Here is a 27,574-nt window from a genome sequence, read left to right on the forward strand (position 1 = left end):
TGTCGATGTTTTGGGTTGAGTTGTGTAAGGGAAAGCTCTGGCAAAATCGTAGAAAGCTTTGAATGGCAGCTGAAGGAGCTGGTGCTTTACTTGCCGGGCTGCAGGGGAAGGAAGAGGCGTTTCAGGCAGACGGTACTGGTGGCTGCAGGATGGTTTGGAACAGGAAGAAAACGGGTGAGGACGTGAGGAGGAGGTTCTTAAACAGCGTTACTGCTGTAAAGTTCTCATCCGAAGGAGACTGCTTTTTAAAGATGAAAGTTCCCCTTCAAATGGCATGGCTGACAGTTTATCCAGAGACTGGAACTGTCTTGTGTGCCAGTCGGCATGTCCCTCCTGTCAGGGCTGTCTCAGCCAGCTGCATTTCTGACCTCCTGTCTTCTACCCAGGGCTGGCAGCAGTGGCCGCAATTAATGCTGCCATCCAGAAGGGTGTTGCCGAGAAGACTATTCTGGAGCTCATGAACCCCGAAGCCCAGCTGCCCCAGGTGTATCCATTCGCCGCCGAGCTTTATCAGAAAGAGCTGGCGACCCTGCAGCAGCAGAGCCCTCACGTAAGTTAACTGACTCGTCCTGTTTGTGAGCAAAATGCAGGGTTTGTGAATTTAAGACTCACTTCTTGGTGTAGTTAGGTAGAATTTTTTTTTTTAAGCAGGAACTTAGATTCCTCACGGTTTTGTTACACTTCTAACCTCCCCTGGTATTCCACAACATGTCTCCTCATTCTCTGCCCCTCTTCCTCTGCGTCCAGCATAGCCTCACCCACCCCGAGCTCTCCGTGGCTGTGGAAATGCTGTCATCAGTGGCCCTCATCAACAGGGCCCTGGAGTCAGGAGACATGAACACAGTGTGGAAACAGTTGAGCAGTTCAGTCACAGGCCTGACCAACATCGAAGAAGAAAACTGTCAGAGGTGGGTGCCCTGAGTGCCAGATTGAATCTGTCGATGGCTGTCACCTCTGTCCTTTTTCCTTCACAGACACTGTAACTTCTGTATGATCATCTTTTTCTTTTTTCTATTTTGATTTATTTTATTCTTTATTATGCTAACCCGACATTTTGACGGTAGAAGAAGAGATTATGTAATACACATAAACTAGACATTTTGTACCATCAAAATGTCTAGTTCCCCATTAACCATTCACCTAATAGCTTTCACCCCAATTCTTGCCTAAATCAGTACTTTCAGTAAGTTGATCTGTCATTCCTTCTGCATTTACTGGCTGGTGCTTGGCCTGTTGTATTGTTTTTAGAGAAATTGCTTAAGCCGCTGCCTCTGGAATCTATTACGTGTAACAGACTGTTAAGAACAAGTGGTATCCTTACGTTTTCACATTTTGGTGAAGGTAACTCCTCCGTCCCATAGCTGGCATCTGGAGTATACCCACTGCTGGAGTGCCTTAGCTGTCTTTGCGTTGGATACTTCGCCCAGGTCTTCTCATCCCTGGCAGCCACAGTAACCCAGAAGGCTCCTTGTCTCATGTTGTACTTTGTTGTCTCTTGTTGGGGGAATGGGGCAGGTATCTGGATGAGTTGCTGAAGCTGAAAGCTCAGGCACATGCGGATAATAACGAATTTATTACGTGGAACGACATCCAGGCGTGTGTGGACCACGTGAACCTGGTGGTGCAGGAGGAACACGAGAGTGAGTAATGGACTTCCTGCCCTGCCCCCGCCCCCCCGAGTGATGTCACAGTGAAAGGTGGTGTGAGCCCACCAGGTGGTTCCAAGCACTACTCTTGGAAGGCTTTTTTAAACTTGAAATATATATAACTCAAAAGCTAAGGTTGGATATTTTTTCAAAATACCAGGCAACTGCTATAACTAGGTATGTAGGTAATAACTAAAATTTTCAGGAGGGGGCTTAAAGATGATCTGTTATTTATAAATGCTGTTGTAACCAGTAGTTTTGACACTATCTACCTGGAGTTAGGTACATTACATGGGCAGAGGGCAGTTCTCCACAAGACTCCTCTCACTTCAGACACCAGCTGTAAGCTCCGGAGTTCTCAGGTCACCACATTTCTGAACAAAGTGTTATGAGTTCAGGGGTTTCCTCTACCCACTCAGGTTTAATAATTTGCTAAATGATTCATAGAATTCAATGCTACACTTATGATTATAGTTTTATTATAAGGAATGCAAATCAGGACCAGCCCAAAGAAGAGGCCCCTGTAGGGCCATGTCTGGTAGGGTGTCCTCAGGATGTGTCCCCTCCCAACATATCGATGTGTATCACAACCAGGGATGTACAGGGAAGCTCTTCTGAGCTTTGGGTATCCAGAGTGTTTATTGGGGCTTTATCACATATGAATGATTGATTGAATCATCGCCGTGTAATTGAACTTAATTTCTAGTCCCTGGAGATAGGGAGGCTGGGCTATCATGATATCACATGGCTCAAAGGCCCAGTCTTCTAATCACAAGGTTGATCTTTCCAGCATGGCCAGCCCCCATCCTGAAACTCTGTAGGGGCCCATCAGAAGTCACCTGGTTACGTGGTCTGAGGGGTCCACCATAAATAACAAAGCTATTCCTATCACTTGGGAAATTCTAAAGGTTTAGAAGCTCCTTCCCAGGAACCAGGGACAAAAACCAGCCCAATTTTTTATTATACAGTAGAGTCCTTACAAAAGTAGCACAGCCAACTAGGATACCTGACGAGTGAACGTTTCTAGTTTAATTTGTATTTTCTGTGAGAATTATTTAACTGATTTGGTGGAACGAGCCTTGCCGTGGGCTTGGATCCTGTTTGCCGCTTGTTTGCTGTGTGATCTTGGAGAAGAGATTCCCCAAGCCTCGTCTTTTCTTTTATGGAAATACTAAATTAGGTGACTTTGTAAGATCCGATCCTTGATTTCTGACTTTTTGTGAATCAAGAGTGGTTTTTGATTACACATTGGTGTGTACCTGAAAACTATACTATAAAAGCCAGTTTCATCAAAATCCTCATACTTTCAAGTTAGAGCAATTACAAATAAACAGAAAGACTTGAGCTTTCGATAGGAATATGGATATAAGGGAATTTACTCTATGTGACAAACCTAAATTAAAAAAAAAATCAATGCTTAATATTATGGATGACAAATTATAGTTTGAACCATGGCAACGCTTGGGTGGAATTACGGTTACTTAGCATGTTTAAAGACTGACTTGCTTCCTGAATTTCTTAATTCAAAAAATAACCTTTGTCTGTTCATACTTAGGGATTTTAGCCATCGGGTTAATCAATGAATCCCTGGATGAAGGTGATGCACAGAAGACTCTGCAGGCCCTGCAGATTCCTGCAGCTAAACTGGAGGGCGTGCTGGCAGAAGTGGCCCAGCATTACCAAGACACACTGATCCGAGCCAAGAGAGAGAAAGCCCAGGCGAGTGGCACAGAAACGGTTTCTTTCTGTTCAGAGAACTTCAGTCCTCCTAGAACCAAGATAAAGGGAGGGACGTCTCCCCTGATTCACTCAGTGACGATTTCTTGGGCACCCTTAGATTCAGAGCTCTGAGGGACACAGGTGTGAGGGGCATAGACTTTGCCTTCCGGAAGCTTTGCTATTTTACACGCTTGGGTTTTTTGTTATTGGTGGAGACACATCTCTTACATCTCTTTAAGTACATTTTGTATTGAAATATAAGATCCCCAAAATGCATAAGTTATATAAGTGTACGGTGTATACATTTTCGAAAGTAAGCATACCTGTGTAATTGATACTCGGATTATAAAAAGCATTAACAAAACCGCCCTCATGTCCTCTCCTGTCCTTATCCATCCCTGGTCACCCACACACACCCTCTGGTGGTAACCACCATCCTGATTCTGATACCACAATTGCTTTTTGCCTGTTTTGAACTGTATTTAAGTGAGATCATACATCATGTGCTCTTCTGTGTCGGGCCTCTTCTGGCCAACATAACAGTAGTGAAGCTGCCCATGGATGCATACAGCAATAGTTTCTTCATGGTCGTTGTCGTACACTATTTCATTGTGTGGTTATATAGTCCATTATTGGTGAGTTTTTGGTTGTTTCCCACTTTTTTGGCTATTGCAATAGTGCTCCTGTGAATATTCTAGCACGTCTTTTGGCAAGCGTATGTATGCCTTTCTCGTAGGTATACTTAGGAGTGGAATTTGTGGGTCATAGGGAATACATATGTGTTGACAATGCCATAAAGCTTTTTCTTCCTAACAGCTTTATTGAGATATAATTCACGTACCACACACCTCACCATTTTAAAGGGTTTAGCTCAGTGGTTTTTAGTTTATTCACAGAACTGCAACCGTCACCACAATGCATTTTAGAACATTTTCATCACTCCCAAAACAAGCCTAGTACCCGTTATAGTCACTCCTTATCCCCTCAATCTCTCCAGCCCTAGGCAGCCATCAGTCTACCCTCGGTCTATGAATATGCCTGTTCTGGACATTTCATATAAATGGAATCACACCACATATGGGCCTTTGTGACTGGCTTCTGTCACTTAGCTTGGTTTGTCCAAGTTGTAGCATATGTTAGTACTTCATTTCTTTTTGTTGAATAATAATATTCCATTGTGTAGAATATTCCATTCATGAGTTGATGGACACGGGTTGTTTCCACTTTATGGCTATTGGAATAATGCTGCTATGAACATAAAAGTTTTCCAAAGTCACTGTAACACAAACCCATGTTTTAAAAGGTTGGTCTTAAAAAATAAGTTGGTCTTACCTCTCAGCTAGTTTGCTGAGGACATGGAGAAGATTTGTACCTCTTTTTATGCTGTTGCTGAGGAGGAAGTGACCTTGTATATCTGAGTAGGCCCTCACATACTAGTCCTGTGATTAAAGCGTAGTTACGTCTGGGTTTCTAATCGTGATTGGCCTCCTTTTAAGTTCTTCCTAACTAACAACAATTAGATAGGGAAGGAGGACCACGGCTTTCTTTTCTGACTTAGAAGATCCCTACAGTGAGGTTCTTGTAGCAATCCAAAGGTGAAAGAAATTCTTAATTCTGGGGGTCAGATTCTTTCTGGGAAAGGAAGGAAAACAGACCAAGGCTTTTGTCTTATTGGGGCTTTTGTACACCCACAGCCATGTGGGCTCTATAAGTGTGGGTTGGGGCAGAGGAGTTATGGGTAATATTATAATGTAGATAGTTCTCCTTTGATTCCAGTGTCATGAGAATAGTTGACATTACCATGTTGTGATCATGTAAACATAGCAAGTGCCAGGTTTCATTTAAGAGGCACATTACTATGCAGAATGTCAGTTGGTCCTGTGGTGAGTGTTGAATCACAACTCCTATTCTGTAGCCTGGAAACTAAGACTAAAGGATCAACTGATTTTATTTACTCAGGTGAGAAGCTGTTGGCTGTAGGGAAGCTATCAGTGGAGGTCTCGGTCTCAGATGCCAGTTTGGGATCATTTGGATCAGAACTTCCCAAACTAGGCTGATCATTAGAACACTTGAAAAGTCATTTAAAAAATACAGATTCCTGAGCTTTATACTCTAATTTCTGGCGATTCAGCATCTCTAACAGGAGATGGGGCGCCTGGCTGCAGTGATTCTCTGTAGGCTAGTGGTGGTCATGTTCGTTTTTGCTGCCATATAAGCCCAGGCGGAGTCTTCTATCTGACAGAGGAGTGGGCTTTGCTAGAATATCTAGGCCGGGTTCCATGTCTAAAAAGGGAAAGTAAACTGAGGGTATAACTTGTACCTGCTCTCACTCATGCTCTGAGCCTGACTGCTCCTTTTGCGTGGGTCATGGGAGTTAAACTTTTAGAGGATGTGACTAGAGTTTGAAGCATTTCCTTTTGCTGTGGAATAACTTTTCAGAGTTCATCAAATGCATAGGAAGTGGGGAGTTAGAAATTTGATTAACACTGCCAGGCCCAGCTGGGTGGACTGCACATTAGATGGAGTTGTCTTTTTTAAGACTTCAGCTTAGCTTCTAAGTTCCTCTAAGCCATCTTGGGAATGGTTTTAAAAATAGTCATCTGAGTTCCAAATTTAGCAAGCAGAAGATCTTAATTTAAATTTTGTCTGTAGTTTTCTTGTGATACCTTTGTATCTGCTTTAGTATCAGGGCAATACTGGCCTCATAGAATGAATTGAGAAGTGTTCCTTCCTCTTTTGTGTTTTAGAAGAGTTTGTAAAGGATTGGTGTTAATTGTTGATTTAAACATTTGATAGAATTCACCAGTGAAGCCATATGGTCCTGCGTTTTTAGTGTTTTTATTTTTTTTGTAGGATATGTTTTGATTACTAACTCCATCTCTATTTTATTATAGGTCTATTCAGATTTTCTTCAGTTTTATTTTTTTTTTCTGTTTCTGAACTTGAGCTTTTATTTATTTCTGTTGCATCATCAAATGATCTCAATTTGGGGTAGAATTTTTTTTTTATATTAGTTTCAGATGTACAAAACAACATAATGATTAGACATTTATACCCCTCACAAAGTGATAACCCCCCCAAGACTACTACCCCTCTGACATCGTAAGAGCTATTACAATACTACTGACTATATATTCCCTGTGCTTTACATCCTTTGTATGTGGCTCTCTCTCTCTCTCTGTCTCTCTCTCTCTGTAATTATAGTTGACATCCAATATTATTTTACATTAGTTTCAGGTGTACATCTGACACCCATCTGATACCCTACATAATCTTTACGTTATTGATTATATTCCCCATACTGTATTTCACATCTCCATGACTATTTTGTCTTCACATATTCTTTCTGCCTCTTTCTCCTCCTTGTTGTCTGTATATATTGATATCGATGGTGTCCACAGGTCTTTGAGGCTTGTTCATTTTTCTTCATTCCATTTTCTTACTGCTCCTCAGGGTGCATAATTTCAGTTGACTTATCTTAAAGTTCACTGATTCATTCTTCTATTTGCTAAAATCTGCAGAGTCCCTCTAGGAATTTTTCATTTCAGTTATTGTACTTTCCAACTCCAAAATTTCATTTGATTCTTCTTTTTAAAAAAATAATTTCTGTTTATTGATAATTTTGTATTTGGTGAGACATTGTTTTTACACCTTCCTTTAGTTCTTCAGACATGGTTTCCTTTAGTTCTTTGAACACATTTAATATAGCTGATATAAGTCTACTAAGTTCAATTTGGACAATTTCTATTTTCTGCGTTTTTTCCCCCTATTTGGACCATGCTTTCTTGTTTCTTTGCATGTCTTGTAATTTTTTTGTTGAAAATTGGCCATGTTAATAAAAGAACAGGGCAACTCTGGCAATCAGATTGTATTACCTCCTCAGGGTTTGTTGTCCTTGTTTGTTATTGTCATTGTCTGTTTAATGACTTTTACTTTTGTTAAGTCTGTATTCTTCATCATGTGTATCCATTGAAGTCTCTGCTTGGTTAGCCAGTGGTCAGCTAATGATCAGTCAGAAATGTCCTCACATTCCCTTGGGTTCCTTCCCACGTTAGTCCTTTCTCCTCTGCTAGCTGCTGCTGACCTCCTGCGTCACTGCGTCATGTACCCACCACTTCATCTAAGGTGTTTCTCTTGTAGCCTTTCACCAATTCTTGTGTTCCTGGCTTCTTCCAGTTGACTGTTCTGTGTGTCTCATGGGTTTGAAACTTTTTCTTCTATATTTAATCGAGTCTCAGAAGCCCCCTTCATCACATGTGCCCTGATTTCATGGCTCTAATATTGTTTTGCTTCTCATGGTGTACAGGAAACCCAGGATGAGTCAGCTGTGTTATGGTTGGATGAAATTCAGGGTGCAATCTGGCAGTCCAACAAAGACACCCAAGAAGCACAGAGGTGTACGTATCATCTGTTTCATTTCTATTTTAGTGGAGGGTGGGGTGCTCCTAGCTCAGTATTCATATCTCAGCTTGGCCAAAATGAAGAGTTACAGGGGGAACAGTTTGCCAGAAGGTACAGTTAGATGAAGTAGTGTATGAATTTAGCTATTTTCTATTTCAGTAACAGTTCTTTTCCACTGTAGTTGCCTTAGGGATCTTTGCCATTAATGAGGCCGTAGCCAGTGGTAATGTTGTCAAAACACTGAGTGCCCTTCGTTCCCCTGACGTCGGCTTGTACGGAGTCATCCCTGAGTGTGGTGAAACTTACCAGAGTGACCTTGCTGAAGCCAAAAAGAAAAGGCTGGCAGGAGGTAAGTTACAGGGAAATAAATATGTGCACTGAAGCTAAGAGCTTGAATATATGAGGGACCCTTGTAGAGAAAAGGGACAAGCTGTTCGGAAAGATACTTTTAGGTAGAAGTACAGTATTTAGGCTTATTTTAAAGACCCCAAGGAGATAATATCCCTGTTTTTGAAAATATTCATTTTTCCCCCCTTGTCAGCAGGTATGTTTAAAAAGGTCAATTTTCTGAGAATGTGGGAAGGATCAAAATATTTGACTGTTCATCTTTTATAGGGTGTCAGTAGCTCCTGTAGTATCTTAACCTGTAGAAAGATAAAAGTAGTTTATTTGCAAAAAAGAAGGAAGAAAGATAAGAGTTTTCATTCCTATTCATGGCCTTTTTTAACTAACTAAAGAGGCTGAATGGTTGCAGATCTTGTATTAGAAAATAGTTTTCTGACACCTAAGGTCTTAGATGTTGGTTTTGGAAGGAATAAAGCTAGTCAGAGTTCATTCCACAATTGGACTTTATAAGCATTTTACTTTGATAATGTAGATGTGGGTGAACTAAATGAGACATCACAGAGCCCTCATTTAAGAGGGACTTAGGATCCCCTTTACTCTTACAGGTCCAAGGAACAGTTTTGGGGAGTGGTCTTTATTTAGATTGTTAAACCTGACCGGACTCATCCTGTAGTGTCACACATATGAATGTGGGGAATGTGGATCTGGGTCTCTTTTATTTTTCCTCTATTTTCTGCCAGGAGATAATAACAGCAAATGGGTGAAACACTGGGTGAAAGGTGGATATTATTATTACCACAATCTGGAGACTCAAAAAGGAGGATGGGATGAACCCCCAGGCTTTGTGCAAAATTCTGTGCAGCTTTCTCGGGAGGAGATCCAGGTAGGTCACATTTCTTCCCGTAAGAAGAAGCAGACAGAAAGTGTGTTAGAGCTAATATTACTTAGGAGGAACGTGCATGTGGTCAGAAGCCCTAGACTAAAAGTAAAGTTATGAAAGGAACTATTTTGGAGTAATTTTTTTTCTAGTGTGGGAGAGTGACTAAGGCCTAAATTAGAAAAACATTAGGATTGTAGAATTAAGTCAGATAAATTGTGTGCTTATGAAAGAAAACTTGGATGAAGCAGAAAAGGAAAATGAAAAGTTTCTCGGACCCCTCATTAAATGTGACTACTGTTTTTCTCTCCCAATTTACGTATTCAACCTCTTCTCTGACTATTTCACAAACTCCAAACTGTCCTATATGAGAATATAACCTGCGCTTCCAAATGCAGTCTGGTCATTCCCCTGTAGTGTCCTGCACTGGGGCATTCTAGGGGCTTCTGGGACTTGGTACCCGGCCCTGTGTTGGCACCTGTCACTCTGTCTTCTTGTAATGACCCAGGCACGTTTCCTGGCACCGTCAGTGTTGGGTAGGTGAGTGCATACATATGAGTAAAAGAAGATCAAGCTTCCCCCCTCCACCCCCCCCGAGATGTTGGGTCTGTGAAAACAACCTGGCCCTGAAAACTAGACCTGAAGTCATTCCGTTCCTCAGCTAAAGATCTAGTAGAAACCATGAAGGCAGTGAGGGTTAGTTTGTGTGCTGTGGATGATACTGCATTAAAATTTGTCTCTCTTCTTACCTAAGTATGTCTTCCAATGTGACCACATGCTTTTTTCAGAGCTCCATTTCTGGGGTGACTGCTGCGTATAACCGAGAGCAGCTTTGGCTGGCCAATGAAGGCTTGATCACCAAGCTGCAGGCTTGCTGCCGGGGATACTTAGTCCGACAGGAATTCCGATCCAGGATGAACTTCCTAAAGAAACAACTTCCTGCCATCACCTGCATTCAGGTATTTCAGAGCGTTTTACACAGACAGCGGGTGGGCGTCTACAGCAGGGCTAATAAACAGCTCTTATGCTGAGATGTCTGAGTATCTTTCTTCCTTCTGACTGCTTAGTCTCGTCCTCCTTCTGACGAGTACTTTTTTACTGCCACTAATCAGAGTTTAATATACTGTCTGGTGGTGAGTTGTCAGCCCACTGCCATTCTTGGGCACCTTATTGTCTTCTAGGGCTGTTCTTTTGTGTCAGGTTTGAATATTGAGTGAAACAGCTATGGTTTGCTTCAATGACAAGGTAGCACAGTGTCACAGAAAGAATTCTGAGTTACGAGTTAAGGCTCCACCACTGCCAGGTAGTGGTGAACCTCTCTGTTCGTTCCCTCATCTGTAAGTGGGGATACTAATTCATTTTAGTCCTCACCTGATTCGTTGTAAGGAGCCGATAAGAGAATCTCTGAGGAAGCACTTGAAAAGGTGTGATGTGGCACTAACATCAGGGAAGTGGAAAATAGCCATTGTGCCTAACTTGTGGTGGGACAGCCCCAGCTCGCATCCCTGTCTGTCACTCAAAGCTTTGTCATGAATTGCACTCAGATAATATACCGAGGGGAGATTTTTTTTTAACTTCCTATGATCGTTGGGAAATAACGTGTCAACTGTAATATTTGATGGTTTCAGTCGCAGTGGAGAGGATACAAGCAGAAGAAGGCATACCAAGATCGTTTGGCGTACCTGCGCTCCCATAAAGATGAGGTTGTAAAGGTATGGCAGCCCAGATGTGGTCTCTCGGCTGGGGGTGCAAGTAGGGCGTGTGTTGGGGTGAAGGACGTTTGTGATTTCCAGGGTCCTTTCCCCACAGCTTCAGTCCCTGGCGAGGATGCATCAAGCTCGAAAGCGCTACAGAGATCGCCTGCAGTATTTCCGAGACCATGTAAGTGCCCTTGGGTAATGAGGGCGAGCAGAATCAGATTTGCTGTGTTTTTGGTGGACAGATGACTAAAGGGATTTTCTTCTTTGTTCCTTAGATAAATGACATTGTCAAAATCCAGGCTTTTATTCGGGCAAACAAAGCTCGTGATGACTACAAGACTCTCAGTGAGTAACTGGCTCAGCAGAGAAGAGTTGAGGCCGTCAGGTTCTGGGTATTCTCCACGGATCTCTTTGCTTTCCTGCAGGCAAGGCTTGGGGGGTAGGGTAGTGCTGCTTGGGATTTAAGCCCCTTTGCCAACTTGTGGTTACATGTTTCATTGCTTGCCATGTTAGCCTTTGTCACCACATAGCAATACAGTAGCATGACCGAGAAGACTAGCTGGTGGTTGTCTGCACATCTCAAAAATAAACATCCGTGTGAATGTAGAGCTGTTTCTTCAAGACAGTGCTGACATTTCCCGAGACTTAGAACTTTTCTTGGTAACTCTGTTCTCTGTCTGATGTGTGCTTTCTTCCTGTCAGTCAACGCTGAGGATCCTCCAATGATTGTGGTCCGGAAATTTGTCCACCTGCTCGACCAAAGTGACCAGGATTTTCAGGAGGAGTTGGATCTTATGAAGATGCGGGAAGAGGTCATTACCCTCATTCGTTCCAACCAACAGCTGGAGAATGACCTCAATCTCATGGATATCAAAATTGGATTGCTAGTGAAAAATAAAATCACACTGCAGGTATGGTTCCGTGCCAGCCGGGGTCTCGGGGCCCCTGCTTGGGTCCCTGGCCTCACTCTCGCTGACTCGTGGGGAGGGTGGAGGCTGGCTTCTTTCTCAGCTAATGCCATACATTTTTTAAAAGTTATAGAAGAAATGAAATACTGTAATTTAATAGCAACATTTTAAATAGAGAAAAGACGATAAAAACCATCCCATAATTCCACCACTTCATAATCATTCTGTATCCTACATTTTTACTTACTATTAGAGGATAGGATGCTTTCCATATCATAAGTAGTCATAAATATTATTTTTAGTGGCAGCATTGTGCTTCATTAGAAGATACACTATGATTTACCTTTCTTCCCCCCAAATATTTGACAAGTTTTGATTATTACAAAGAACACTGCAGTTAAGTCTCAGTGTTTATGTAGCTTTTATTGTAATTAGGACTCTGTTTTTCAGATAGATTCCTAGGAGTTGGTTTCCTGAGTCAGTGGACATTTTTATGGTTCAGGTTCTTTACAGGAAGATGGATGTAGGAATATATTTGGTTGGTGTACTGAAAATAAGACACAGTGTAGTGGTTCTAACATATTTAATGGGGCTCTGCCAGTATAGTAAAACTTCATGCAAGTTTCGAGGCGCTAAAAGACCTTTCCACCATGCCGATTTTCGTCTTTGAAAGCGTTTTGATTTATGTGTTTGTTTTGTTTGCAGGATGTGGTTTCCCACAGTAAAAAACTTACCAAAAAAAATAAGGAACAATTGTCTGATATGATGATGCTAAATAAACAGAAAGGCGGTCTCAAAGCTCTGAGCAAGGAGAAGAGGGAGAAGCTGGAAGCTTATCAACACTTGTTTTATTTACTGCAAGTGAGTAGCTCCTGGAACTGGTATTGTGAAATTTAGCTAATTGACTTTCCACAAGAAAACCTTCCTCATAAGATCTCTACAGAAGGATCTGTGATTTTCTCTGAGGGGTGAGCAGAGGGGGCTGTCTCATTTTTCTTATATTTTGTTTCTTTACTTACGTACATTCTAATCCTTCAAGTTGAAGAAACCTTCACTATTTTGCCAGCCTTTATGTTATCTAGAAATTACGTATCCCTTGGTTTTCTTTTCAGACCAACCCCACCTATCTGGCCAAGCTGATTTTTCAGATGCCCCAGAACAAGTCCACCAAGTTCATGGACTCTGTGATCTTCACCCTCTACAACTATGCGTCCAACCAGCGAGAGGAGTACCTGCTCCTGCGGCTCTTTAAGACCGCGCTCCAGGAGGAGATCAAGTACGAAAGCTTCTGCGGGGCTGGGGCCCTCCCCTGTCACACATGCTCGGAGCGGGAGATTCAGGCTGCCTGTACCTTGTTTTGCTCTCAGTTAATGCTGTGATTTGTGTGAAACACTCGAGAGAAGCACCCGCTTGTTAAATCACTAATAGAAAGTGTTGCTGCTTCTGGGGAGGCGATGGAATAAGAGATTCACTAAATTAATTTTAGGACCATTTCTATATTAAAATATAATTTTTAAGAAGCTGATCCAAACATCAAGGGTCCATGTTTTTATCTAATGAAGGACCTGACTGTGCTCCCATGATTGAGTTTGCAGCAACAGAAAGGGCCTGTGTTCAGACGAGTGTTGGGAAGTGTTTCTAGAGAAAGAGCAAGTACCCTTATCCTTCCAGCTGTTTCTGTTTCCAGGAGATGGGATCGTTAAGTAGGAAGGATGGCTTTTTAAGCTCATGGATTCTGTGATTAGTTTAACTTGAGTTTGTATCTGATATTTTATAGGTCAAAAGTAGACCAGATTCAAGAGATTGTGACAGGAAATCCTACAGTTATTAAGATGGTTGTAAGTTTCAACCGTGGTGCCCGGGGCCAGAATGCCCTGAGGCAGATCTTGGCCCCAGTGGTGAAGGAGATCATGGATGACAAATCTCTCAACATCAAAACTGACCCCGTGGATATTTACAAATCGTGGGTTAATCAGATGGAGTCCCAAACAGGAGAGGCAAGGTATGGTAACCATAACACCTTTTTCTGTTGTGTTTTTATTTTTCTCTTTCTCTTTTTTTTTAAGCAGAACCTTTGATTTACAAACTAATAGCTCAAATAGTTTTTCCTTAGATACCTTAGATACCTCTTCTGTAGATTGTTGACGGGTAATGTGTTCACTTATGTAGCAAATATTTACTGAGTACTTACTATGTGCCAGGCACTGTGTTAGGTACACATACAATTATAACAGTCATGAATGAAACATACAATAATGAAAGAAACAGACGTGCTGCCTGCCCTCTACTCACAGGTACTGGGTGGGAGAGACAATAAACAGGTTCATAAAAATAAAAATAGAGTTCCAAATTGAGGAAAGTTTTTTGAATCTTTGTGTAGGGGACTGTAGTGGAAACTCTAAGAGGGAGCTGACTTAGACGGTGGTGAGGGCGGTGAGGGCGCAGCTATCCAAGGAGGTGACATTTCGCTTCACTGAGACGTGAAGGAGAATAAGGGACCAGCCCCGCTAAGAGCTATGTGCAGAGTGTTCTGTTCACACTGTGCGGTGGAAGGAGCCTGGGAGAGTCTGGGAGCTGACGGGACACTGGCGTAACTAGAGATGCGGTTGGCTGGGAAGATGCGTACAGACCTGTGTGCACTCATCATCCCGTTAAAGGGAAGAGGAGGAGATGATGTGGGGTGAACAGGGAGGTGCCCTGGAATACTGACAGTTGGACCAACTAAATGAACCATTCAGGACATTTGTTCATCTCCGGTGCCAGGCCGGCGTTTAACCACCAGACTAACACATCGAAAGCAAGTGTGTCAATACAACATGGGTAATGCTGGGAAAATAGAGTTCAGGAAGCCAGCATGTTTCTGGTTTGATCCAGCTTGGGTGAGGATGGGAGGGGTGAGGAACGGATGTGAGAGCAGCTTAGTCTGTAGTGGTCGTCGTCTTGTTCTGGAGTAGAAGTAGATCATACATGAAGTTCTCTGGAGCTTAAGAGGAGTAGCTTTCCATACCGTGGCTACTCAGTGTGTGGCCTGTGGGCCAATAACTGAAAATGGTCTATACCGCTAAGCACACTGTGTGGTTGAGCTGACATGTTTGTTTCTGGCAAGACTATCTCCATGAAGGAATCAGTGTGTTGATTACATTCTAGCACAGGCCTCTCCTTCCACCTTAGACTGATTCGTAGACTGGCACTGGTCCTTACTTTGAACAGCGTGGCTTTGCATCATTCTACTTCCCAGGTACCTGGGCACCTGGGAGGTGTGCCCTGGGTGCAGACAGAGCATTCGCCTCCCCTCTGTACTCCTGGAAAGGGCTTATCCCCTGTCAGGAATTATTTGGCATCTGATTTGGTCCTCCGTGACGCGTAAGTCTGCCACCAGGAGTCAAGTCATTGCTGGGTGTCACGAAACATCCATTTTTATTTTGAACTGGGTGCCCACATCCTGGAATGTGGTCAGCCAGCTGTAGTACTTGCCTGGGAAGTTTTGCCTGCGGCCCAGGGCATCCCTTCATGACAGCCCCGTGGATACTGGCTCGGAGGTACTAAGATATTTCCTCTGATGGTCCATGAATTGGTCATTTTTAGATCAAAATTCCACTAGATAGTTCAGGATTTTTTTTCTCTTGTGCCTGTCAGAAACTGGTGTCTTATTTTGTTTTTCTTGAGATGGAAATAGATTTTAACACTTTTTTTAAAAATACAATAACTGGAAGGTATAACGGAGGAGGGGAACCTGTACGGCATGTAGGTATCTTGGATCCTGGAGCTTCGGCCACCAGACAGAGCCAGCTGGGGCCTTGTCGCTTCTTGAGGATGTTTACCTCTAAATCGTAGAAATGTACTATTGTGACTACAACCATTGTGTTTAGCACTTTCATTCCTTTTGTGCATATACTACTTTTAAAAAAAGTCATCTCTATGTAAAGTTATACATTTTACTGACATAAAAGATGTATAGCACACAACTTACAAATAGTAAAATATACAGTGCTTTTTATTGTAAATGCCAGACAGCCAGTTGTTTCTCACAGAATGCTTTTGTTGATTTTTGCTGAATTCTTGTGTTCATAGGCTACCTGTGTTTGTAATTGAGCCACAATATGACAAATGTAGTTGTACCCTGCTGCTTGTGATAGTTTCCTGTAACAAATTACCACAAACTCAGTGGCTCAAAACAACAGAAATGGATTCTCTTATAGGTCTGGAGGCCAGAAATCCGAAGTCCGTATCAGTGGGCTAAAATCGAGGTGTCCACAGGGCCAGAGGCTCTAGTGGGAAATTCGTTCCTGGCGTCTTCCTGCTTCTGGTGGCTATGGCATTCGCTGAGCTCTGCCTCCTCCTGTGTGTGCGCCAGCTCTCCCTCTGCCTCTCTCTTGTTAGGACACCTGTGATTGGATTAGGCCACCCACATAATCCAAGATGATCATCACTACCTTTTGACCTCACTGAAAGTCCCAGAACATGACCTCACCTGTCACTTTTGACTTTCTGCTCCCTCCTTGTCTCCTCATGGAGCTGAGGCCGTGTTTGAGCACGTCTGCTATTCTCTTGCCACTTTCTTCTGATTCATTGCCCTCTCCTTGAATGATCTTGTCTGCTCCTTTGGCTTCACCTCCTATATGTAGCTGTCACCTCCCTCACTAGCACCCAGAGGGTCACCAAGTCACATTGATTGTGTCTCTTTAATATGGCTCTGATCTGTCCCCGAGGTCACCTCTGCTTCATCCTAATTCGTGCCCTCATCACTTCTGGATCTGGCTGTGTCACTGTTCTGTCTTTTCTAATCCATGAGTGTTCATTTTGAATTCGTTCCTTATGTTGGGCCAGAGCAGTTTTCCTCAAAATTCAGGTCTCCTGTCTTTGAATGGCTTTCCCTTGGCTTCTAGGGAAGCCCAGACTTCTTAGCATTATACACAGGGCCCTCCATAACCCAGCCCTGTTTATTTTTCTACCCTTATTTCTCCTCCCTCTTCTTCCTTTGCATTTGATCTTCCTTCCTAGAAGACTCTTCTTCTCCATATTTCTTGAGTTCAGATGGCCCTTCCTTCTAGAAGCCTTCCTCTATTCCTTCAGTCTGAGTTGAAGTTGCTTCTCTGTGGCCCTATAGCACTTGTCCACTTTTTATTTATAGTACGATATATTTGTAAATAAATACTTGTTTGTGTGTCTCTCCCACCAGATGTTAAGAGACTCGAGAAGCTGTCATGTCTCATATACCTCTTATCCGAAGTGCCTGTCATAGTGCCTGGCACATAATTCAAGACATGCAATTCACAGTTGAAAATCTGAGTTCAGGTTCTGGCCCCACCATTCACCAGCTCTCTGAGCATGAGCAAGTTGCCTCATGTCTCTGGGTCTTTCTGTCTGTGAACGTGGTCCTGCCTCAGGCAGTCCCTGGCCGTTGGTCTAACACAGTTGGGGTGATTTCTGCTTTCCCAGCAAACTCCCCTATGATGTGACCCCAGAGCAGGCTCTGGCTCATGAAGAGGTCAGGACACGGCTAGACAACTCCATCAGGAACATGCGGGCTGTGACAGACAAGTTCCTCTCTGCCATCGTCAGCTCTGTGGACAAAATTCCGTGAGTGCCGTCAGTTACTTGTGACCCAGACAGAGCCCAGCATCAGTGCCCTCTGCCCCCTTCCCCCACCCCTCCCGGCCCTGCTCACAAGTCTTGTCCATCTCACAGCTACGGGATGCGCTTCATTGCCAAAGTGCTAAAGGACTCGCTGCATGAGAAGTTCCCCGATGCTGGTGAGGATGAGCTGCTGAAGGTAAGAACCCCGAAGTGGGCAGTCTTGTCCGTCCAGTAGCCCTTTGGGGAAAAAGTTCTAAAGCTAGGCCTGACCTTTGACCTTTAGTAAGTGCCTACGCGTAGATGCTGGCAGTAGCTCCCTTTGATTGTGAGCTTTTGAAAGTGATTGTGAAGAGTAAATAACACCTCTCTAAGTTCCTACAGACTTTGAATGGCACACAGACATCAAACTGATAGAGGTAGATTTTTCCTGTCAAGATCAATTTCTGAGTCCTATCTTTTCGCTGAAGAATTGCTCCCTCTGCTGGTGGCCAGGTGAATGGGCGCGAGCACAATTTTTCCACTAAGGCTGTTGCTGGTAACTTCTCTTACTGGCTTATGCTCCTTCCAATTTTTTATTTTATTTTATTTTTTTAATCTGAACGCTTTTTTCTTCTCTCTCCTAGTTCTGTGCTTTCCTACAGTGAGGCCTCGATTCTAGACTTTCTGTTCAGGTGAATTAATTTTATTTTTTTCTGAATGACATTCTAGGGGAAATGCTGTGACTGTCCTTGAATTCTTCTGTGGAAGAGATGTGTGTTCAGTGACTTTAATTTCAGAGGCATGAACTTGTCCACCTTTCAAGTCTGCAGCATGAGGACGATGGGGGTTGGACAGATTACACTATGCTAATTAGGTCATGTTGAAGGATTTATTTGAACCATGTTAGCTGCCTAGAATGAAAGGCCACCTACGTGAAAGTGAAAAGTGCACGTGGGTGACAGCAGCCTTACCAGCTGCTGTGATATGTGACTGAAGGATGCCCTAAAATGCTCAATGACAGACTTCAAGTCTATCATTTTTACTTTCTGAATCTGTTCTTTCATTGTAGTGATTTTCAGTTCTGTTCTCGTTTTCTTTTTTTTTTCCCCTGCATCCAACCAAGGGATCTTTGGTCATTTGAGGTTCAGGCCTTCAGAGAAAGGCCGTGTGCATGGGTGCATGTGTGTCTCTATATATAGTGTTTGTTTTTTCCTCACAGGACTGAGTTTTCTGGTTTTCTTTGCTAGCAGAGTCATCTGTGGCTGACTTCGTGGAGTGGCTTTTAGCACCCATCTTTCTTTTTCGTCTGTTCCCAGATTTTTGGTAACTTGCTTTACTATCGATACATGAATCCGGCCATTGTTGCTCCCGACGCGTTCGACATCATTGACCTGTCGGCAGGGGGCCAGCTTACCACAGACCAGCGCCGCAATCTTGGCTCCATTGCAAAGATGCTCCAGCATGCAGCTTCCAATAAGATGTTTCTGGGAGATAATGCTCACTTAAGCATCATTAATGAGTACCTTTCCCAGTCCTACCAGAAGTTCAGGTACGGGCGGGGGGCGAGGTACCTACAAGCTTCTGTGGGTGTGTTTCTATCTCTGAGGGGAAAGACAAGACTGAAAACCACACCTGGCTTTGTGTGTGATGTGCTCAGAGCTTCAGGAGGCAGTAAGAGGATTTTTGAGCTATTCAAAAGCATTCCTGTGAAATAGGCAGTACTTAACATAAAAACAATGGTTCTGCATTGGGCACATATCATTTGTTACCAGAGAAGAATTGGAGAGTGCTTTTAATATTTGTCAATCAAACATGCAGTTGTGAGTTCAGGGCATTAGCTTAGAGACAGAGATGGTTCTCTAATGACGCAGGTGTTTGATTGGGTGGTTCTTGTGGGTAGAGCTAATGTGAGGCAAGGAGAAAAGTTACTAGAACCAATGTCCCAAGGCTGTCAGCATAGTGAACATGTATAACTTTCTCTAGAACTAAGTGTCTGGATTGGTCTCTGGGTGAACGCATTGCTCCAGAGGTCTGCGGGATGTCCTCATGCCACCTTCTCACACATGTGTCACTTGTTGGGGTCTGCCTCTTGTGTTTGTTCCAGACGGTTTTTCCAAGCTGCCTGTGATGTCCCAGAGCTTCAGGATAAATTTAACGTGGATGAGTACTCTGATCTAGTGACCCTCACCAAACCAGTGATCTACATTTCCATTGGTGAAATCATCAACACCCACACAGTAAGTATTTTTCTTTAATTACTTAATTTTATCTCTCTATCCTTAATTGCCTCTCTGGCTGCTGCTTACCACTCCCGGAAGCCAGATAGCTCACCTTTCTTTGATCTTACTGACATGACATCTGCCTTGTTGTTTATTATTCTTAATAATATCTCTGATGCATTTCTCAAAGTGACCTCCAAACCACCTGCATCAGAGTTACCTGGGCTGATGGTTAAAAATGAAGCTCCTGAGCTCCAGCACAGGTCCAGGGAAGCAGAACCTTCACTGTGGGCTCCAGACCTCCACTGTGAGGGCTGATCGAAGGACTTGATAAAATGTTGTTTTCACTGTTCATTCTTCTTACCCCGGCCCTCTGCATTATCCCTCTTATTATCCTGGCTTTTTCTTCTTTTTACTCTGGGTTATTTTTCTAACATGAATAGAATGCCAAATTTTTCCTCTTTGTTGCCTTAGAGGGCTTCCTTTGGGTGCTTCTTTTTTTCCTTCAAATATTTAAAATCTGTTCCTTTCCCCTTTGGGGGCAAATAGAACAGGAAATGAAAAAATGTGTATAAAATAAGTGATATTTGAGGCATTGTCATTTCTGGGATAATTACATCTTCAAGGCTTTGCTCGAGTGCCCCTAAGATAATGACAACATTGATCAGGTGCCCTTTTCTCTGAATCAAAAGACACTGTATCCTGGAAACATTAAGTAAAAGTGACTGAGTTATTTGAACTGGTCATAGGGCACAGTGATGACTTGGGATATTGAAGTCTGTGGGCTTCCATCTGACGTAGGATACATGGTACATTTAAGTCCCTTCTATCTGTGAGGGCAAGAGAGTACCAGTGTTTTCTCTCCAGACATCATAACATGAGTCAGTCCACAGAGGCCAGATGTGATGCTTTATATATTACAGTAGTACCTCAGTTTTCAAACATCTCCGTTGACAAACATTTCAGTTTACGAATGCCGTAAATTTTATGGATCTATGGTATCTTTAGATAGTAAAATTCATGCTAAATTTGCAGTTTTAGGGGTTGATTTTAAAGGTCTGGAACAGATTAATCCATTATGCATTACTTTCTACGGGGAAACCGTGCCTCGGTTTTCAAATGTTTCAGAATTCGAACGGTGTTCCAGAACAGATTGCGTTTGAAAACCGAGGTACCACTGTATAGTGTTTGTTTGGTTATGTTTGCTAAGGACTGGCTTGTCAGTCTTTGGATATGGGAGCTTCGTTATCAAACCTTGTTACCTAACGTGTTCGGCATCATGGGCAGGGGCAGGGGCGGGTAGGCTGAGTGTAAATGAACTGACCCCTGGGTGTCCACACAGCTGCTGCTGGATCACCAGGACGCCATTGCTCCGGAGCACAACGATCCAATCCACGAGCTGCTGGACGACCTTGGCGAGGTGCCCACCATCGAATCCCTGATAGGTGAGGTTCTGACTTAACTGCCCAAAAGGTGAAAGGAGTGTTGTAATTGTCATCTCCTCTGTTTCTGCTCTGTTCAAGCTCTGCTTAGACCTTGGGGAAGAAAACAGACGTGATCCCTGGCTGTGAGAGACTGAAGTCCAGTGGAAGAAATCATTTGAAATGTGTATATATATATATATAGATATATATATATATATACATACACATATACACATATATATGTACACATAATCACAAAATTAGAAGTTATAAGTCCTATAAAAAGAAGCGAACAGAGTAGTTTGAGAAAGAATTGTAATATCACAGTATTGATATGATTTGCCAAACATTTGTGAAATTATGTTATTATGGATCCTTAGCCTTTATCAGTTGGCACATATTTTGTTTTATTTCTCGGTAAGAGGTGTCCTTGCCATGGTGTGCATGTTGGCTTATTCAAGTATCTCCTTAGACTTGCATTTTCTTTTACTTGTGTTAATATCTCCTCTCCAATATCTCATTTTTTTATTGTACCAATTCCTTCTACCCTCCCAAAAATTTAGGAGAAAGCGCTGGCAGTTTAAATGACCCAAATAAGGAGGCGCTGGCTAAGACAGAAGTGTCTCTCACACTGACCAACAAGTTTGATGTACCTGGGAGTGAGAATGCAGAAATGGATGCTCGAACCATCTTACTGAAGTGAGTACTAAAAGTGGGAGAATGAAATAAATGTAATTCAGCAGTCTCCTGGCCTTGGTGACCACCAAGTCCACTTTTTCACACCTGAAATGATCACCTTGGCCTTGTAAGTCTGTCATAATTCTGGTTACCTTATGTATCATTCTTGCACGGGGACTGTCTTATTTGCTAAGGTGAAATTTACACCTTAGAAATTCTAGCCTTGGTACCCACTCCAGTAAGTCTGGGCCTTGGTATCAGCAGCTGCCCAGTGGGACCTCTGGGAGGGTGGGTTTGTACCACTGCTTCTTAGCTCCATTTGAGAGGAAGCAGAGCACCTGGTAATGTTTATGTGCTTCCTCCATCTCCTTTCAGCACAAAACGTTTAATTGTGGATGTCATCCGGTTCCAGCCAGGAGAGACCTTGACTGAAATCCTAGAAACACCAGCCACCAGTGAACAGGTAAAACTTCAGGGTTTAACATACACCATACACCATGATAAGCATGTGCCAGGGTCGAGGAGGAGGGACTCAGATGACAAGAGGCGGTGACCCGGGGCTGGGCCGGAGGATGGTGGTGCTTAAGGCTTATTGAGAAAGTTGTTGGTTCCTAAATCCGGAGGCAGATGTTCTTAGGGAGCAAGGCTCCCCGGCACTTACGTGCAGCATGTGTATGTGTTTTAATTTAACCCGAGGCAGAACCAGTGCGCCTGCCCAGTAATTTATTGAATATTATATAGTCGGGATTTTGTTAAGTGCCTTGACAGATAGAAATAGAAAATGTGACTCCTAAACTCAACGAACTCATCATCTTGTTGGGGAAATGTGATACATATACACTGGGAGCAATTAAGACACCATTAAAAATTAACTGTGATATTGGCTATAGAAATGCTTGAAGTTCAGGAAAGAGAATATGAGCAGCAAAGCGTCAGGAGAAAGTGGGGCTTGAGCCACACTTAGAAAAAGCGGATAGGACGTGAGACAAGAGGGGCACACCAGGCAGGCGAGTCCACGGGAGCAGAAAAGGGGCGACACGATGCGGTTGGGCCTGCAACTCTAGAATGAAGACGTGGGTGAAGGTGAGTAGAGAGACACAAAACATGAGAATGAATTATATAGAACCCAAAACTCAGACAGGAATCTGGCCCTGGAGAGAGAAGGAGGGTAATGAGGGGTTAATTTGCCGGTGCTCTCAGAGCAGATGGTAGTTGGGTCACCTAGGTGTGTCATAAGGTCCCTGGCCCAGTTGGCTGAGGGCGGCATGGTGGTGGGAAGCAATGGATGAGCCCCTTCATGTTTAAGCTCCTGTTTCACATTTACAAAATGAGAAAAGGAGATCAAGGCAGTCGTTTTCGGATTTTGAGCATAGGACTCCTGTTGACTAAATGACAGTTTCCTTGGAAGCCCAATATATACAGCAGGTAAAATTGGAGCTACTCTGGTTGCCCCAGGATGGGGCCCTTGGAACCCTGCCCGCTAGGACTTGGTGGTCCCTGTTGGGAACCCCTTCAGACTACACAGAGGACTATTTGAAAACCAGGGTTTTAAGTGAATTTTCAGCTTTTAGATGCTCTCACGGATTAGCAAAGAGATGTGTGTGAGAGGCAAGAAAAGAGGCACAGAGTCATCCTTCCATTTATTCCCTGCAGTCTCTTTTCGTCCTCATTTTACAGATGATCTGACTGAGACCCTTAGAGGTTAAATAAGCTGCTCAAGATCATCTACTTATAGTGGCAGAACCAGACCTGGGCCCAGTTCTGTCCGACTCCAGAGTTTACGCTCTTTGTATTGTATGGCATTTGGAGAAAAGGGCAGCATGGGCAAGGGACTTGCTCCCGTTTGGGAGGAATTCCAGCCGTTCTAAATGTAAACATCCCACTATAAACAGCTCAAAAGATGGCACTGGAACCCTAATGACAAAGATTTAGGATCTGTCAGCACAGAGGTGATCATTGAAGTATTGAGAGTTAACAGGACAGAGAAATGACCACAGGTCACTTGGAGCTACCACACCTGTGCTCAGGGCCAGAAGAAAATGCAGGGAAGATGAGCAAGGTGACAACTAAGAAAAGGCACTGGATTTGGGGTGGGGGAATGGTAGTGGTGATGAGAACAGGAGATGCAGAAGCCAGTTTGCAAGGAGTTAAAGGATCAAGTGCTGAATGAATGGAACAGCAAGTGTGGATGGTATGCCGGCCAGGACATAATGGGAAGATGTTGGATATTGGCTAGGAAAGCTAGAAGAATCAAAGGAAGGTCTTTTTCTTTTCAAGATACTGGACTTTGCAGGGTGCTTGGAGGTAGAGAGAAGGCCTGAGATGATTCAGCCTGGACAAGGTGGCAAAAAGAATTGGCAAGAATTTACTGAGCACTGGTGTTGCATTGGTATGGTTATAATATTCAGCGAGCTGTGTTTCAAATAAAATGAAGTGGCTTCCGTGTCCCAGAATGTGATAGGGGAAAAACAAGGGATGGATGGAGTAGCCAGTAGAGCCCAATCTCCTTCCCATACCTGAGAGTCCAGGAGAGAAACCCTAAGAAGCCTAAGAAGATGGAGAGAGACCTGCCTCTGCTTCATGCAGTTTCTCTCTTAGTTGTTAGGGCGCAGGTTTGTTCTCTCTGTTTCCAGAATGGAGTTTCAGAGCGGTGTAAATTCAGGTGTGGACATGCTGTATAAATTCACGTTTCGGATTTGTGTAGTGAACTTACCAGAAATTTCTTTCTCTTAATGTGTAGGAAGCGGAACATCAGAGGGCCATGCAGAGACGTGCTATCCGTGACGCCAAAACTCCTGACAAGATGAAAAAGTCAAAATTTATTAAGGAAGACAGCAACCTCACTCTTCAGGAGAAGAAGGAAAAGATCCAGTTGGGCTTGAAGAAGCTAACAGAACTTGGGACCGTGGATCCGAAGAACAGATACCAGGAGCTGATCAATGACATTGCCAGGGTACTGTACTTGGGGGCAGTGATGGCAGCCATGGTCAAAGCTGTCTCGGAGGCTTGTCAGACATACATTCAGTTCATGGGCAAATCAGTGTCCTTTCCCCTGAAGACTCGCTTCTGACTCTTCCAGCATGAGGACCTTGCCTGCCCTGTAGTAACTTATTCCATAGCCTGAATTAATAGGGGGAAGACGAGGGATCTAATTAGAGCTTCCCGCCTCTCAATTTGTCTTGGCCTCTTTGGAATTCTTCCACGCCTTTTTAGTGATTTCTATGAAATACAAATTCACATTGCGTTGATCATCAAATCTTTATCTTTTTCTCCCTCTCCTGACAACATATGTTAGGAGGTTTGAACCAACTTTGCAAACAAATTCTAAGAAGTGGAAGTCTGTAAAAGTAACACAGTTCCCTTCCTCTAGAAAATACAAATGGGAAATTAAAAAATGGATGAGATCTGAATTTCTTGGTTAATTATTGCACATGCATTAGCTGCCTATTAAGAATGTGTGGTCATGCAAGGCACAGTTAAGCACTGCTGGGTTCTGGTGTTAATGATTAGGAAGCACATAACATTGACCATGTTCTTAATTGTGTCTCAGGATATTCGAAATCAGAGAAGATACCGACAGAGGAGAAAGGCCGAGCTGGTGAAACTGCAGCAGACGTATGCTGCCCTGAACTCCAAGGCCACCTTTTACGGAGAGCAGGTGGATTACTATAAAAGCTATATCAAAACCTGCTTGGACAACTTAGCCAGCAAGGGCAAGTGAGTATTGTTTTTTTTTTTTTTTAAAGAATCCATGTCAGGGGAAAAAGAAGTAGAGGCAACTGAATTGACATTGGAAATTACTTAAAACACACTGGATCTTTTTATTGCACCTAGTTCTTTATTTTGCTTCTATCATTTGCATCTTTCCTAGTTCCATTTGTCACTATGTGATGTAAATAAATATAGTGTGGCAGATTTCACGGGTGCTTATTTCTAAGCATCACCTGTTCCACAATATCTTCCTGGCCCTAGAAGTTAATCATGGACGGAGATTATCTAGTGGTCCCAGAAACCTGGCTGTGCCTCAGAATCACTCAGGGAATATTATAAACAGCCCGGGTCCCTAGCATCTCTTTACACCTGCTGTGCTCAGGGTCCCAGCCCGACTTTGCTGGCCGCTGAGGAAAGTCTGATGCAGCCTTCCTGGTGCAGGCTGAAAGCCATCAGCTTGCCCATTTTATAGGGAGGGGAATTGAAACCCAGAGAGGTGAGGTGGTAAGTGCACGATCTACTTGTAGGGTAATTTATTTTTTACTCCTAACTTCATTTTAAGAATTTTCAAACCTCAGAAAGGTTAAATGAATGGAACAGTAAACGCCCACATACCCTTCATCTAAATTCACCTGTTTTTCACATTTTGTCACATCACCTCACCTCTCTCTGGCTCACTTACTCTTCCACCTGTGTGCTCACTCACACTCTCCTTCCCTCTCTCTGTGCCTCTCCTCCTCTCTGCCTCTCCCTCTCTCTTTGCTCCCTCCCTAAAATACTTCTGGGAGTGAAGCAGGGCTGGTGGGAAGGGATAAAAATTAGGTCCACCTCATCCAACTTGCAGAGCTGGCTCCTATGTCCTTTTGACATGTCCCCTTCATTCTTTGAGCAGTTCCTAACTTTAAGGCACAAGGTGTTTCTGGTTCAAACTTGTACCTTCCCCTCCGTAGGCTTGAAACTAGCTATTTCTCCAGATATTCGTGGTTCCTTTTAGTGAAGAATGGTATTTAAAAGCCAAGATCTAGGCACTAGATGTGCTCATTGTCACAGAGCCATCATGCTTCTAGGCCTTTTAAGCAGATAGAGCTAGTTCTCATTTCTTTCTTAATGGCTATATAGTATTCCATTGTGTAGAACACTTGATTCAATCAATTCTCCATTGATAGACATTTACACTGTTTCCAGTTATGTAGTATTAAAAATTGTGCAACAAATAACCTCTTGTTCATAAGTCATTTTGCAAGTGTGGGCATATTTCTTTTTCTTTTTTCTTTTTTTTTCTAATTTTTTTTTTTTTAATTGGGGACTTTTGGAGAACAGTCATCACTGGCCCATGTGGGAATCGAACCGGCAACCCTGTTGTTCAGAGCTCGCGTTCTAACCAACTGAGCCATTCGGCCGCCCTGGGCATATTTCTTAAGATAAATTCCTAGAAGTGGAATTGCTGGGTCAAAAGTTTTGTACAATTGTAATTTGGACAGATATTTCAGTTGCCTTTCATAGGGATTATTCCCTTTTACACTCCTACCAGCATTTCCACCCCATCTCTTGAGCCCCTCTCCCCGGGAGTCCCAAATCCCTGGTTCTCATTCATCTCTATTTTTCCTATCAGTTCTTGCCTCAGTTATCCTAATAGCTTCTACCATCTGTTTCTTTCCCCTTGCTCCCATTCCTCTTTTAAAAACTACTTATCTGAGCTGTTTATATGTTCCCCCCTGCACAGCTGAGGAGCATAGAGTGACTCCCCGGGAATTCAATACATTCCCTCAGGCTGGCATTAGGAGCCCCACGCTTACTTGTAGGTACTTGGGTTCTGAGAGGGACATAGAAGGATTATGATACTGTCACATCCATGATGTGGCCTCAAATATAATTTAAATTAAAGGCAAAAGCAATTTAATAATGTTTTCTCTGTTTTGCAGTGATATTACCTAGGCTAATCCTAACATTTATTTGCCATTTTAGAATTGGTATGTTACTTATACTTGTGTATGGGAAGTTTGTTTTCTGACCTCATATCCTTGAATTACCAACAGACTCCAAGTAGATATTTATAGAAAGTGACATGATATCATTTTTACAGAGTCTCCAAAAAGCCTAGGGAAATGAAAGGAAAGAAAAGCAAAAAGATTTCTCTGAAATATACAGCAGCAAGACTACATGAAAAAGGAGTTCTTCTGGAAATTGAGGACCTACAAGGGAATCAGTGAGTGTTTACTTTTTTACTTTGTTTTATATATTGATTTTTTTTTTATTTCTGCATTTATTACATCTTTATCTTATTGCCTTTCTCTAAACTTTGTTATATTTTCTATCTATAAACATTTATATACAGAATTAGGCCTAATGCTCAGAGTTAATTTGTCTATTATCCAAAGGAAGTATTTCTT

General features: G+C 42.9%; 1 protein-coding gene across 2 annotated transcripts in view; it reads left to right on the plus strand.

Annotated features, from left to right (window-relative positions):
* IQGAP1 (IQ motif containing GTPase activating protein 1) overlaps positions 1 to 27,574 on the plus strand; it is an 89,592-nt gene that overhangs the window by 55,833 nt on the left and 6,185 nt on the right. For both annotated transcript variants that reach the window (XM_033100043.1, XM_033100042.1), the window contains exons 12-36: positions 387 to 550; positions 748 to 908; positions 1,516 to 1,640; positions 3,202 to 3,365; positions 7,672 to 7,762; positions 7,948 to 8,115; positions 8,852 to 8,994; positions 9,777 to 9,947; positions 10,617 to 10,700; positions 10,798 to 10,869; positions 10,964 to 11,033; positions 11,391 to 11,599; positions 12,302 to 12,457; positions 12,709 to 12,872; positions 13,374 to 13,598; positions 17,036 to 17,176; positions 17,285 to 17,369; positions 18,469 to 18,701; positions 19,257 to 19,389; positions 20,714 to 20,816; positions 21,359 to 21,494; positions 21,849 to 21,936; positions 24,214 to 24,426; positions 25,024 to 25,190; positions 27,268 to 27,390. In XM_033100043.1, the coding sequence (XP_032955934.1) occupies positions 387 to 550; positions 748 to 908; positions 1,516 to 1,640; positions 3,202 to 3,365; positions 7,672 to 7,762; positions 7,948 to 8,115; positions 8,852 to 8,994; positions 9,777 to 9,947; positions 10,617 to 10,700; positions 10,798 to 10,869; positions 10,964 to 11,033; positions 11,391 to 11,599; positions 12,302 to 12,457; positions 12,709 to 12,872; positions 13,374 to 13,598; positions 17,036 to 17,176; positions 17,285 to 17,369; positions 18,469 to 18,701; positions 19,257 to 19,389; positions 20,714 to 20,816; positions 21,359 to 21,494; positions 21,849 to 21,936; positions 24,214 to 24,426; positions 25,024 to 25,190; positions 27,268 to 27,390 (3,589 nt within the window). The remainder of the gene's footprint in view (positions 1 to 386; positions 551 to 747; positions 909 to 1,515; positions 1,641 to 3,201; positions 3,366 to 7,671; positions 7,763 to 7,947; positions 8,116 to 8,851; positions 8,995 to 9,776; positions 9,948 to 10,616; positions 10,701 to 10,797; positions 10,870 to 10,963; positions 11,034 to 11,390; positions 11,600 to 12,301; positions 12,458 to 12,708; positions 12,873 to 13,373; positions 13,599 to 17,035; positions 17,177 to 17,284; positions 17,370 to 18,468; positions 18,702 to 19,256; positions 19,390 to 20,713; positions 20,817 to 21,358; positions 21,495 to 21,848; positions 21,937 to 24,213; positions 24,427 to 25,023; positions 25,191 to 27,267; positions 27,391 to 27,574) is intronic.

Source organism: Rhinolophus ferrumequinum, chromosome 28 (genome assembly GCF_004115265.2).
Source record: "Rhinolophus ferrumequinum isolate MPI-CBG mRhiFer1 chromosome 28, mRhiFer1_v1.p, whole genome shotgun sequence".
NCBI lineage: Eukaryota > Metazoa > Chordata > Mammalia > Chiroptera > Rhinolophidae > Rhinolophus > Rhinolophus ferrumequinum.